Below are 12,573 nucleotides of genomic sequence, written 5' to 3' on the forward strand. Positions count from 1 at the left end.
CAGGAGATCAGCCAAAACAGTGCCTGACTGTAGTCACCTTTGGAAAAATGCAGATGGGTGCAGTTAAGCCTTCGAAGCAGTCATTTGGCCATGAGTCTGTAACACAGCAGATCTCTGGTTTAAGGACAAAACATGACCTGCATCTTCCCAACTTAAACAAGCTGGAACATATTAATGGGATCAGATGCACAAGGAAATTCCCTGAGAGCTGTGTGGAATGCTTAGCAAGGGAGGAGATTACCAATAAGTGTGAATGTTGTATTCCAGGCTGGAAATTCACCTGTGTGACTGCTGCCATAAGCAGTGTCTTCTTTTCTTTACTTCAGTTAGGTAGGACATCTGAGAAATTAGATTTGGGAAAATGTAATAACATTCCTGACATGCTTCATACATGGCAAAGCATCTGCAGAGCTCTCCATGGAGGTATTCATCACTGCAGTCAAGAATATATGAAGAGAAATTTTACCTGTGAAGACCCTCTGCACCTTAGATGGTGCCCTGCACAGCTAAGTGTCTTTAGGGATTTGTTACTCAAAAAGAAAACATGAGAAGGAGACCAGTGTAAGAGTGTCACAGCAACCTCATTGTAAAGCTCCACGAAGTACATGCAAATCTTGAGTCTACTTAAAAATTTGTGGGATACATTTATACACAAGCTGGTTTGACAAATCATGCCTTCTACTTGTGATAAATAGCCTTGCTCCATAAAAGATTTTTCTTAAAAAATTAGGGAAAAAATTACATTGAAATATGTTTTCTATATAGTGCTACTCTTGAAATCATCTTCCTCTTTGGTGAAAATGAGCTAAGATATTTTCTACTCTGATGGGAAAAGTAAAATAATGTTCACAGTATCATCCCTTAGTAATTCCATATTTTGGAAATATTTTATTTTAGACAAGATGTTCTCTATTACTGCCCTGCCTGTAGTAGTAATTTATTTGATGCTACAGAGGGATTGCTCCTAAAAAGGACATTAATAGAAATATATGTCTATAATGTGGATGTGTTCTTATTCAGATGAGCTTATATCTTGTGAAGCCTGAGAGCAAACATTGACCTTATTTTTGCTGTGTTCCTACTGGACAACCTGCACACCCAGTTGCTTTGTGCAGTGACTCAGTGACACCATAATTCCAAGACTTAATGGCATTTCTTATATTTCACTGTAGAAGGGCTTGGCACCCAAATAAATACAGCAATACTTGCACCTTCCATAGTGTTCCTCCGCAGGAGTTTCCAGCTCTTTCATCTCTTGTGCCCTGTTAATGCAGGCTGTGTCTGTGGAAAGTGCTTTAACCTAGTCCAAGTCAACAGATGTGAGACCTTCCACTCCAATCAAAGATGTTCCTTTACATGACATTTCATAGGAGGGTGTATGCTCAGTGCTAGGACAGCTGGGTGACTCATGCTCTGCCAATGTATTTGTGGTAATTTGTCATCAGTAGGCATTTCAGCAATTTGTAGCTCTTTTAAAGCAACTTGAAAGGAGAGTCACAGGTCTTCCTCAAAGGGCGTAGAATAGTAGATTAAAGAGATCAAGAGAACAATTCAGTACACTCACGTTAAGATAAATCTTCCAGAACAGAAGAATAGCATTTTGCAGCACAGCCATGCAAGCAGCATTTAAAATTAAGCCAATGTTAGTTTCAGTAGGGAGATTTAAACACAAAGTGTAATATAATCCCATTAAATGTTAGCTGCAATTTAGTAGGCTGAAGTCATGCTGGGCTAGCAGGGCTGGGAGCTTTCTGCCTCTCTCTGCTCAGTTGATTTGTTTGGAGTTTGATCTAATTCCTCTGAAAAAACAGCAAGCATTACTGATGTGAAATACTCACATTATTCATGTGGGGCTTCACTGTAGGTGAAACACTAAGCATTGCACCACTTAGGATTTTATTTTTCTTAAATAGAAAGCTTTAAGCCTCAAGAAGACCCTGGAGTGATTTGATTGAAACTGTGTGAAAGTGCTTTTTTTGTCTTTTTAATTTGCATTTCCTCCATTCTCCATATCAAAAAGTTCTTGATTACAATGATTATACATGGAAATTTCTTTTCCTTGCATAAAACTGTACCAATCACTTCATGGAATAAACACAAATGAAATATTTGAAAGACAGCTATGGTATTTAACCACACCAGTCTCATGGGATTTGTGTGGCTAAACATGCTGATCAGGCACTTGCATGTGTTGTGGCACAAAATTTGAGAATACTTTGGGAAAAGCATGTCAGGTAAGATGGTATCTTTCAAAAGATGTATAAGAAGATATATGGAAAATGGGAATTAAAGATGAAATGGAAGTCCCTACTCAGGTCTCCTTTTGTGCCTTGAAAGTTTCTCTTTTTTTCCTCAGTTTGATCTAATAACAGCAGTTCTTTGTCTCTGAAAAAGTTGCCCCTCTTTATATCATTGTAGGGGGAACCTCAACTACAGAAACGGTGTTTTTAACTGTGATGGGAATCCTGAAATAAATTCCCTCATCCTTCCCTTCTTGCTGCTTTTGACACAGGCAAATCAGCTTCTGTAATTTGCTTTGAGCAGCTCCTTGTACTTTGCAGGGTCACACCTAACATAAAACTGGCTTTTGGGAGCTCAAGGGTTTGAAGAACAGCTGTCTTGGGATAGTGATGACTTTGTGTGTGCAGTCTAGAGAATAGGCCTGAATCCTGGCAGCAGTGATTTTAGATGTAACTCAGGTGCTTCTTGAGTGTTTAAAGCCCTCAGACCTCAGAGGGTTTTGCAACCCTTCAGAAGGACCTCAATAGGCTGGAGAGATGGGCAGAGAGGAACCTTCTGAAATTCAGCAAGGGCAAATGCAGGGTCCTGCACCTGGGGAGGGACAAGCCCACGGAGCAGCCCAGGCTGGGGGCTGACCTCAGCTCTGCAGAGAAGGACCTGGGGGTCCTGGTGGGCACAAGCTGTCCATGGGCCAGCAGCGTGTCCTTGTGGCCAAGAAGGCCAGTGGGGTCCTGGGCTGTGTTAGGAGGAGCAGGGCCAGCAGGTCAAGGGAGGAGATCCTGCCCCTCTGCTCAGCCCTGCTGGGACACATCTGCAGTGCTGTGTCCAGCTCTGGGCTCCTCAGGACAAGGAACTCCTAGAGCAGGTCCAGCAAAGAACTAAGTTGGTGAAAGGTCTGGAGAATCTCTCTTAGGAGGAAAGAATCAGGGAGCTGAGCCTGTTCAGCCTCAAGAAGAAACAACAGAGAGGAGACCTCAGCAATATTTATAAATATCTGCAGGGAGGGTGACAAAGGATGGAGTCAGGCTCTGCTCAATGGTGCTGAGCTATAGAACATGAGGAAATGGACAGAAACTGCTGCACAGGAAGTTCCACATGAATATGAGGAAGAACTTCACTGATCTGAGCTCTGGAACAGACTGCACAGAGAGGGTGTGGGGGTCTCCCTCACTGAAAATATTCCAGAACCCTCTGGACATAATCCTGGGCCATGTGCTCTGGGATGAACCTGCTTCAGCAGGGTGGGACCAGATGCCCCACTGGGTTCCTTCCAACCTGAACTGTCCTGTGCTTCTCTGAAGTTGTTCTTTTATTCTTGTCCTGTAAACTGTGGCCCATAATTGCTCTGTTGCAGTTCAGGACAGTGAATTGCAACTTCAAATAATCCCTTACTATTCTGCTAGAGAATTAAGCCATAGCCAGGCAAAAATATTATCTCAGCAGGGTCTTGAAGACCAGTTCAACTGAAGGAACATCTCCCATTCTGCCCCATTGGAAGGTCTATTCTCCTTCACCTTTGATGCTGTGAGAATTGTTCTAGAGGTGTACAAAATTATACTAATTCATTACTTTTAATGGAGTCTTTTTAAAAACTAAAAAAAATGCTATAAGGCAGATACATATTAGTATTTCACATTTATCTTTGAGATCCAGTGTTTAGTTACCTACCTGGTACATCAGTAAATCTCTTTGGTGGATGAATATCCCAGCTGACTACCTTTGGGGCCTCAGAGAAGGTTGCAATGTTGAAAACTGCTAAAACCAGAAGATACATAATTCTCTTGTTTTATGTTTTGTTTGTTTGTTTGTTTTTAATTCTTCTGTTAGGTGCAAACAGAAAGAAAAATGATTCACAAGGGACTTCAGGAAACTGCTATGAGCAGACCTCTCTAAAAGCAAAGCCCAGCAGAAGCTTTAACCCTCCTGGTGTGAGAGGGAACCCCAGGATGGAGCTCCCTGTGAACAGGATAATCGATGTGGATGGGGTGAAGCTGGAGGAGTCTGGCACACGCTCCTGTGACGATTCTGAAGGGAACCTCAGCTTTGAAGGTTACATCTCTGAACTGAGATCTTGCCAAGGGAGGATGAGGACTGGAGTTTACAGGACATCAGACCTTCCATCTCTGATAGCTGTCAAGAGTGAGAAGAATAAGGCCACTGAGAATCAGTATAAAGCTACTTTTGTTTAAATCTCTGCTTCTAATTAAAATTTCTGGTATTTTGTTTGGCATCAGCAGCAATGGAGATATGTAAGAGACATGTTTCTGCAAGATGTAAGTGGTTTTCAATATCCACTTGCCTTCAAAGAGCTGGCTAGAGACCATCACTTCTGATATGAGTTGGAAGCCCTAGAATGAAAAAATAATATTCCAATGAAAGTATGGAGCTATTTGGTTTTGCTTTTTTTCAATTTCTGTATTATTTTCCCTGGGATGATTCCACTGAACAGTGCAATTAAAATGATGATTTTGACCCCTGCCCTTCTTGTCTTTATTCAAGACAAACTTTAAATTCCCCTGTTTTATTTAAGATAATTTTAGTTTGGTCTTCTAATGGTATTCCCTTGTCTTCGGGAATCCTTGTGTTTTAGCAGATTTTTCAAATGTAAGTAAAATCAGTTGCTGCTGTAAAAAAGATTAGGAATATTTTCTTAATATCTTCCTGTCTGTCTCATAACATTTGGGAAGAGGTCCAAGTGGAATTCCCTCTTGTCTAATGCATTGCCTGGATATATGCAATGAGATCATTCTTATACAAACAGCAAGAAGCAAAACAACAACAACAACAAACCAACAAAATAAAAAAAAATATTCTACCCAACAACCAAAAAACCCAAAATTGTGAATTTTCTGTGCTGGGAATAGTAGCTGCTTTTGTAGTCAGCACTGGTGGTGTTTCCCTACCAGAGATATATATCTAATTACTCAGTGGTGTGCTGGTCATTGGGTCCCTCCTCACCACTGTTCTCAGTGCCTTTTAACTTTGAGGAAAGGCAATTTGGTTGTTGCTCTTTGATAAGGGTTCAGTGCCACTCATTCTTCTTCTTGTTAATTTTAGTTTCAGTTTATTTTCTAGCCTTAGGTGGAGTTCTGAGAAGAAAAAGATATTTAAAACTGCTGAATATGTTGGTTTTGCCACCTGCTCCTTTTCCTCTATTACCATTTCTTCAGGAGAGATTATAGGCCTCGACATGCAAAAGGGTACATGAAAAATTGAGAGTGCTGGAAATCTGCTCATCATATTGAGTGGATATAGAGGGACTGCTGGGGGTTCACTGGTTTGAAATTATTGTGAAAATTAAAAAGTCATGCTGCATATCTCCTGGACTGCAGATCCACACAGACAGTAGGTTTAAAGCATCAAGGTAAATATTGATTAATTCCTCTTTGTCTGCTCCTAAATCATACCATGAATCACAAATTTTCTGAATAGTGGAGAGTACTGGATGCTGTCACTCAGTTTCTTAAACTCAAATGTGTAAGGTGAGAAAGAAGGTATGTATGATTTTGTAATAATAAATTAAGATTCCTAAAGCTCAATGTTTAAGTGTTACATCAAATACTCCAGTGATATAAAGGGATACAATACCCATTAGCTTTAATACTTTCTTTTTTTTCTACTGGTAAGTGATTTTGCTTCTGCTGTTGAGGAAAAATCCTTGTTGATATTAGACTCGACTCAGTGTGAATGAAGGTATATGCTGTGAAAATAGCTGTATTTTTAAAAACTTTCGAGCTTTAAACTAATTTTAGAGTCATGATAAAATCGTGGTGGTGTAATTATACTAGAGATTTGGGAAACACAGCAGGCAGAACATAGCCCAGTGATGTGAAAATATTTAAATATTTATGGATTTTTAAAGAGTTTATTTCTTCCTTTTTTTCTTTTTTTCTAGTATTTTGCTAATAGTTACCCTTGAGCAGATATTTCTTTGCACAGATAAATGGCCATAATTTTTTCTTATCTTCTGGAAAATTAATAGCTTTGTTATAATCAAAACTAAAAATACAGCAGTCAAAATTAAGAGAGGGCTTTTTGACCTGGGATATGTTTTGCACTGGTTTTGTGTCGTGGAAAATAAAATCCTAGCATTTGACAGATAAAAACTTGAAATTCAAATGCAATCATTACAGCCTTTATTAATCTCTGATCAATATTTTAGATGAAACAAGGTTGCTTATGTTAAATTGTGCAAGGGCATTCAAGTGACGGGGGTGACCAATACAGAATTCTTCATCTGGAAAAAGAGACAGCTGAAAAACCTTGAGTGCCATAGAGAGGGGGATTGACTTTCAGACTCCTTTCTAATGCAAGGATTAGGGGCCATCAGATGAAACTAAGAGAAGCCAGGTGTAAATCCAAAAGCTGTTTCTCCACCCTCTTCTCTTTTCTATCCCCGAGCTGCTGTGCTCAGAAAAAACAAGCAAATGGAAGTTCATAAATTCTGAGTGCAACAAAATGGATTTGACTGTATCAAGAATTCAAAGGGAATTTGACAGCATGGGAGTCAAGCTGTGTGCAGAAAAATGAAGGATGTGAAAGAATGGAGTTTTCTTTAACATAGAGAAAAGTCTTGGCATAATGCCTGGAAATACTGTAAACAAAGGATGGGAAAAGCTCATGGGAAAAGCTCCTTCTCCCCATGCTACACTGTCATGCCAGTCAATGGCAGATTGTTTAAAAGAATGACTTCTTAGCTAGAACTAATAGAAATTAATTCCTTAGACCTAGAAATCATTAATAATATTAGCTTTCCTGACAATTTCTGGCAGAATATAAAAGCTAAACCAGCTAGAATCAGGAGTTAATAAAAAGGAATATGGGCAGCCTGTCTCTGGCTGATGGCTTCCAATATTTTACTAGGGAGGTGGTCTAGTTTTTATTACTGTGTGACTTCAGCATTATAATATGATTTGAAGTTGCCTCCTCATACTGTGATTTACACTACTAATCAAATCTACTTACAGTGAAAAATCAGCCTAATTGAAGCCTTGCTTGATAACATGATCCTTTATCATACCAGCTTGTTCCTGAAGATAATTGAATTCTAGCTGGCTTTATTTCTCTTCCATTTTTCCCATTTTTTCCATGTGGAAACTCCAGTCATGCAGAGTTACTCTTTTGTCTTCTTCATCCCATGATGATAAATAAAAAAGGTCTTTCCATCCTTTTAGGTGGAAGAGGGAGATCTATTGACTTGTGTCAGTACTCAAACCTGAAGCGATAACAACCAGTGATATAAAAAAACTCCAATTCCAACACTCAGAAAATCCCGAAGCATTCCAAATCTTATTTAATGTAGCAGTTGTCTTATATTTCCCTTGTTGTCATGGTATCTGATTTTCAATTGTAGTGTTTTCAGCCTCATTGGTTCCACAAGTCAGAGTTTTGTTGTGGTTTAATTTTAAAGGCTTTGTGAAGAATAGAAAATACACATCTAGGCAAACTTGCAACAAGACTTCCCCCATAGGATTACTGTAGTTTTCTGCCTTGTCAACAGGTTTGTGATACAACACACATGCAAAATAAATCATTTAGCTCTAGAGGGCTGTGTGGCAAAGAACTAAGGGGTTATGAAGACACATAAACAGGCTTTGCAAAGAGACTTTGCAGGACTTTTACTGCTCTGTGGGAAGGAGCCAGTACCTGGCTGCATTGTCCTTTCTCATGCCCATGGAATTCTTCTGGGGGCTATTTAATGTCCTTCAAAGATGCTGTGTCCTTCTGGCCCTACTTCTCTGCCTGTGAGTTTTGGTTTCTTTGTACCTTTGCTTTAGCTTGAATTGCATTATTCCTGCTTTTCTTCTGATGCTGGAATTTAATATCTTAACAGAAAACTTCAAGAAGACATGGCTCAGCTGGCAGCCTCTGTGTCTCGTTGTAGCAGAGATAACCTGGGCTTACGAGCATATTTTCATTTTTGGAAGTAGCTTGATTTTTGCCACAAAACTGAAATCCTTGCCAGTAATCCTTGTCTCTCAGCAGCGGTGCTGCTGCTCACCCCAGCCCTCTCCAACTCAGATTTGACAGCAAATACTCTCATTTAAAATGGTCTCTCCTAAGGTGCTTGGTAGCTGGAAGACAGGGAGAGGGTGTGTGTGTGTGGTAGTGTGATGCAAACACCTGGAGGCATCTTTTCACAATTTCTCCAAGATTTTGAAAAGTTTCCAAAGGCTCAGTTAGACAGCAGCAGGTCCTTATCGAGGGGTGTGAGAAGCCAAAACAGGTCTGAGGCACCTCCCAGCTCCCAGCCACAGCTCGGTGACTTGTGTTTAGAAATGACCCTGTTTTCTGCATGAACAGGCAGATTTCCAAGCTTTGTGGGATTGTAGCAAACCTGTGTGACAACAGAGGTGCTCTGTGGATAGTGTGGGTGTTAACCCTGCAGCAAAACAAGTGGCACATCCAAGTGCTTCTCTCTGTGCTCTTGGAATAGCATCCCAACTTCAGCATTGTGGAGTGATGAAGAACTGTGAGATTTGTGACCCCTAATCCAATGCCAGTTCAAATACGGGAACAGATTTAATTGATCTTACCAAAATACTTCCTTTCTGTACACCGTCACTTTTAGTTAGGTTACTCTTGATTTTTTTCAGAAAATAAAACCTATTGAGAAGTTCTGGATGATGACATCTGCAAATCTTGCCTGCATTACTCAAAATATTATCAAATCCAAGATGTTGCACGTGAACCAACTTTCTGAACTGTTTCTTTGAAAGATAAGAAAATTGTTTATATTTTTGGTCCCAATTGATAAATTTGTTGTACAGTCTAAAATACTGCTGTACAGAATTTTAGTTGTATTCTTGTTTTATTTGTGGTTTTGTCTTTAAATATCTATATGATCAGTTTCTAATATGAAAACACACATTGGTTTTCTTCCTCATCCCTTATCTCCCCAAAGTACTAAGAAATCCTATACTGTACAATAATGTTTATAGAATCTCAAGTGTGTCAAACTCATTAAAATGCTAATTGTGTATGTAGTAAGTAACTAATTTATACCACTAGAGCTGATAATGTTTAATTGGTATTTAATTTCAATGTAGGGAAAAGATATGAAAAATATTTTTTCAGTTATTCTGGGACCTGCTGCCATTTAGACATTGCAGTTTAAGTGGAAGTATGAGACAACATAAAACTCTCATGCATTTTATTAGATTCTGCAAAGATATCTTCTTAACCCTAGACTATATAAAGAAATTCTTTTAAAAGAGGATCATTAAGAATTTTTGCCAAATATTTATATACCTTAAAAATATCTCATCCTCTGTAATTTAATAATAGTAGGGTATGTTTTTAGCCTTTAATTATTTCCTTTTGCTCTATTCTAGCAACACAAAGGGATTGCAAGCCTGAATAGCCAAATGTTTTGCAGGTAATCCTCCTCTGGTTTATTGTCTGCATTGTCTTGGTGTGTCGTCTGGATTTGTGTGGTGGTCTGAGGGGACCAATGCATCAGAACTGCTCTGCCCTTGCTGATGCTCTATCTGTATATTTTAGGGAGGAAGGGAGGAAGGAAGGAAGGAAGGAAGGGAGGAAGGGAGGAAGGAAGGAAGGAAGGAAGGAAGGAAGGAAGGAAGGAAGGAAGGAAGGAAGGAAGGAAGGAAGGAAGGAAGGAAGGAAGGAAGGAAGGAAGGAAGGAAGGAAGGAAGGAAGGAAGGAAGGAAGGAAGGAAGGAAGGAAGGAAGGAAGGAAGGAAGGAAGGAAGGAAGGAAGGAAGGAAGGAAGGAAGGAAGGAAGGAAGGAAGGAAGGAAGGAAGGAAGGAAGGAAGGAAGGAAGGAAGGAAGGAAGGAAGGAAGGAAGGAAGGAAGGAAGGAAGGGTAAAAGAAAAGGAGGTTACAGGGGTTCATTGCCTGTGTAAATGAAGCTGTACACAATGACAGTGACACAATGGTGCTTCAATCCTTCAATGGTTCCCTTCTCATCCATATCCCTCTCTGTGCTTGGAATAACTGTGCCAGAGAAAGAGGAATACAGAAGTTTAAGTACCAACAGTGGAAAATAATGACTGATGGGAGTGGGATGAAACTTGTCTTCCAGGTCCGTGCTAACACTGCATTGCTGTCTGTGATAATCTAATCCCGGTTTCCAGTGGTAAATGTGAATTCCCACTGCTGCAGGTCCACAGAGCTGCAAAGCCACTGGAGCATTTCCACAGGTGCCCAAGCCTGTAGCAAGTGTCAAGGTGGGTGCTGTAAGGGCATTCACCCACCTCCCTGGAGAAGGTCCTGGAGTCCAAGTTTGGGAAGCATATTCTTAAATACCTTGTGTCTGCCTTGCCAGGGAGCACCAACTTGTTCCTCATTTGCATTCTTTGCTTGCAAAGATTTGCTTACAATCCCAAAATAGTCTAGAACTCAGTTATTGTGCAGATTCACACCTCAGTTCCAGAGGAGGCTGACAAACAAAGGAAAGGCCAGCTAGAAGTTCATCTGAATAAAGCTAATCCCTGTTGGAGTGGCACATTCTTAGGCCAGGGCACAAAAATTAAATGCTTCTCCCCATTCCTGAAAGAGGTAACTGGGATCTTAATAATCTAAGTATTTTCTGGAAAGATGAAACCATGTGATGAGGAGAAATGTAATTACTATTACTTTAATTACTATTCTCCCTCATTTATAGATTTGCACATGCATCCTTTTCAGTAGCTATTTGCCATTATTTACCAGTATACCAGGAGCATGAACTCCCTCACCACCAACAGCTACGTAACCTCAAGCTCTTCCATGTTTAAAAAATGTCCAGAGTCAGTGCTGTGGCCAGCACTCCTCATTTATTGTGTGGCCAGGATGAAGCAATGCCTGGCTGAGATCAGCCCTCTGTATGCAGAGCAGTTAGCTGAAACCTGTTTGCAAGCAGGAGATAATTGTGGTGGTGGGAGCATATCTCTGATCTTCACCTTGCTCATTTGAGTGTTGATTAAATTTGTGTGTTAGAAAATCCAGAGCAACACATGCTGCAATTTCATTCCCTGGTGGGACTGTGAAGGGAGGCAGATGTTCATCTCCTGTGGGAAGGTGAAGCTCTGCTGGTCTTGCACTGCCTCCATTTTTCCTGTTTGTTTCATGCTCTTGGGAGAAAGGACTGATGCAGATGTATGAGAAACTGCTGCCATTCACTGCAATGACATCAGCTTGTGCCATTAAAACACCCACTGTGTGATGTCATAAGAGGTAATTTTGCTTGCTTGACACTCTGTAGTCAACAGGATTCGGCCTCCTGTTTGCAAAAGAAAGTCCAGTTTAGTCCAAAGTACACTGAGCAGGGCTGATATGAAAGACATTTCTCTTTTAGGAGAACCCAGTTGGGATCTTGTCTAACTTTAGGTGTCTGCTCCAAAGGTGTCTTTGTATCCTAAACACAGATGTTATTTTATGTATTTGTTAGGGATGTAATTAATACTGTCTGTGGATATAAAGAATTGTTTGTTTAATACCTTCCATATATATAAAGAATGATTTGTTTCATCCTTGAGCTGAACCATGCTTTTGTACAGGTGACTCATACCTTAAATTTAACATTTCTATATTTTCAAGGTCTCCACTGCCTAATCTGTGAGCCTTGATACCTACCTCAGATGTAAATACATATGCAGGAGGCCTCTCTGAAGCTAGGTGGGGTGACTCTCATCTGCCAGTTCCTCCTGATCTGTGAACAATGTAAGTCAATGACAGCTCAGATTGTTTCAGCAGCAATTACACAGAGCAGCAATTACATTTCTGCAGCAATTACGAGGAGTGGCACTGGAAGTACAGGAAAATGAGGGGGAAAAAAGAGAGAGAAGGAAATACAGCAGGGATATTGACCATGTTGTGAAATCTTTAGCCTAAGCCTGTTCTCAAGGCTGTGAATTGTACACAGTCACTTCTAAAGTTAGGATTTGTGCAGTGGGGAGAGGGCTGCTCACCAGAAGGGAACCCAGGTTGTTCCTGGGGCATCTCTGCCTGCCTTACCTTTAGGAGTGCAGGAAAAATGGCCTGGAGTTTTGCCAGGGACAGAATCCCTATTGATTTGGTGAAAAAAGTGTGCATCAGTCCCCAGCAGGATGAGACCGTGGACTGGCAAGAGCAGAGGAAGATAACAGAGGCATCAGTAGGGGGGTTTTTGTATGCAGTAAGAGGGCAGCCCTGTTAAGGAAGAGTGTCCCTCCTTCCAGGGGGCAGTCTTATCTCTCTGCCTACCTGATACATCACCAGCTCTCCCAGATATCTTCAGGGCACGGGATTGAGATCCAAGGGTCCTTTTGCTGCATAGGAACAAGACCTTGGTATCAGGGAGACTGAAGGGAGAAGCTTGAAGAGTCACTTACAGATTTACCAGTAGATCTG

At 40.6% G+C, this 12,573-nt stretch overlaps 1 protein-coding gene and 1 long non-coding RNA gene across 2 annotated transcripts in view; one reads left to right on the top strand and one right to left on the bottom strand.

The window, feature by feature from the left end:
• The window catches only part of RGS12 (regulator of G protein signaling 12), an 83,291-nt gene extending 78,575 nt beyond the window's left edge, over positions 1-4,716 (top strand). The window contains exon 18 of the mRNA XM_030270639.4: positions 4,069-4,716. Coding sequence (XP_030126499.4) covers positions 4,069-4,430 — 362 coding nt within the window. The 3' untranslated portion in view covers positions 4,431-4,716. The remainder of the gene's footprint in view (positions 1-4,068) is intronic.
• LOC140683900 (uncharacterized) lies at positions 4,234-12,296 on the bottom strand. Its single transcript, XR_012055515.1, has 3 exons — positions 11,818-12,296; positions 7,207-7,456; positions 4,234-4,371 (listed from the first exon to the last, which is right to left on the bottom strand). It is a non-coding gene; the product is annotated as an uncharacterized lncRNA (long non-coding RNA).
• Between the last annotated feature and the right edge of the window lie 277 nt (positions 12,297-12,573).

Source organism: Taeniopygia guttata, chromosome 4 (genome assembly GCF_048771995.1).
Source record: "Taeniopygia guttata chromosome 4, bTaeGut7.mat, whole genome shotgun sequence".
Lineage (NCBI taxonomy): Eukaryota > Metazoa > Chordata > Aves > Passeriformes > Estrildidae > Taeniopygia > Taeniopygia guttata.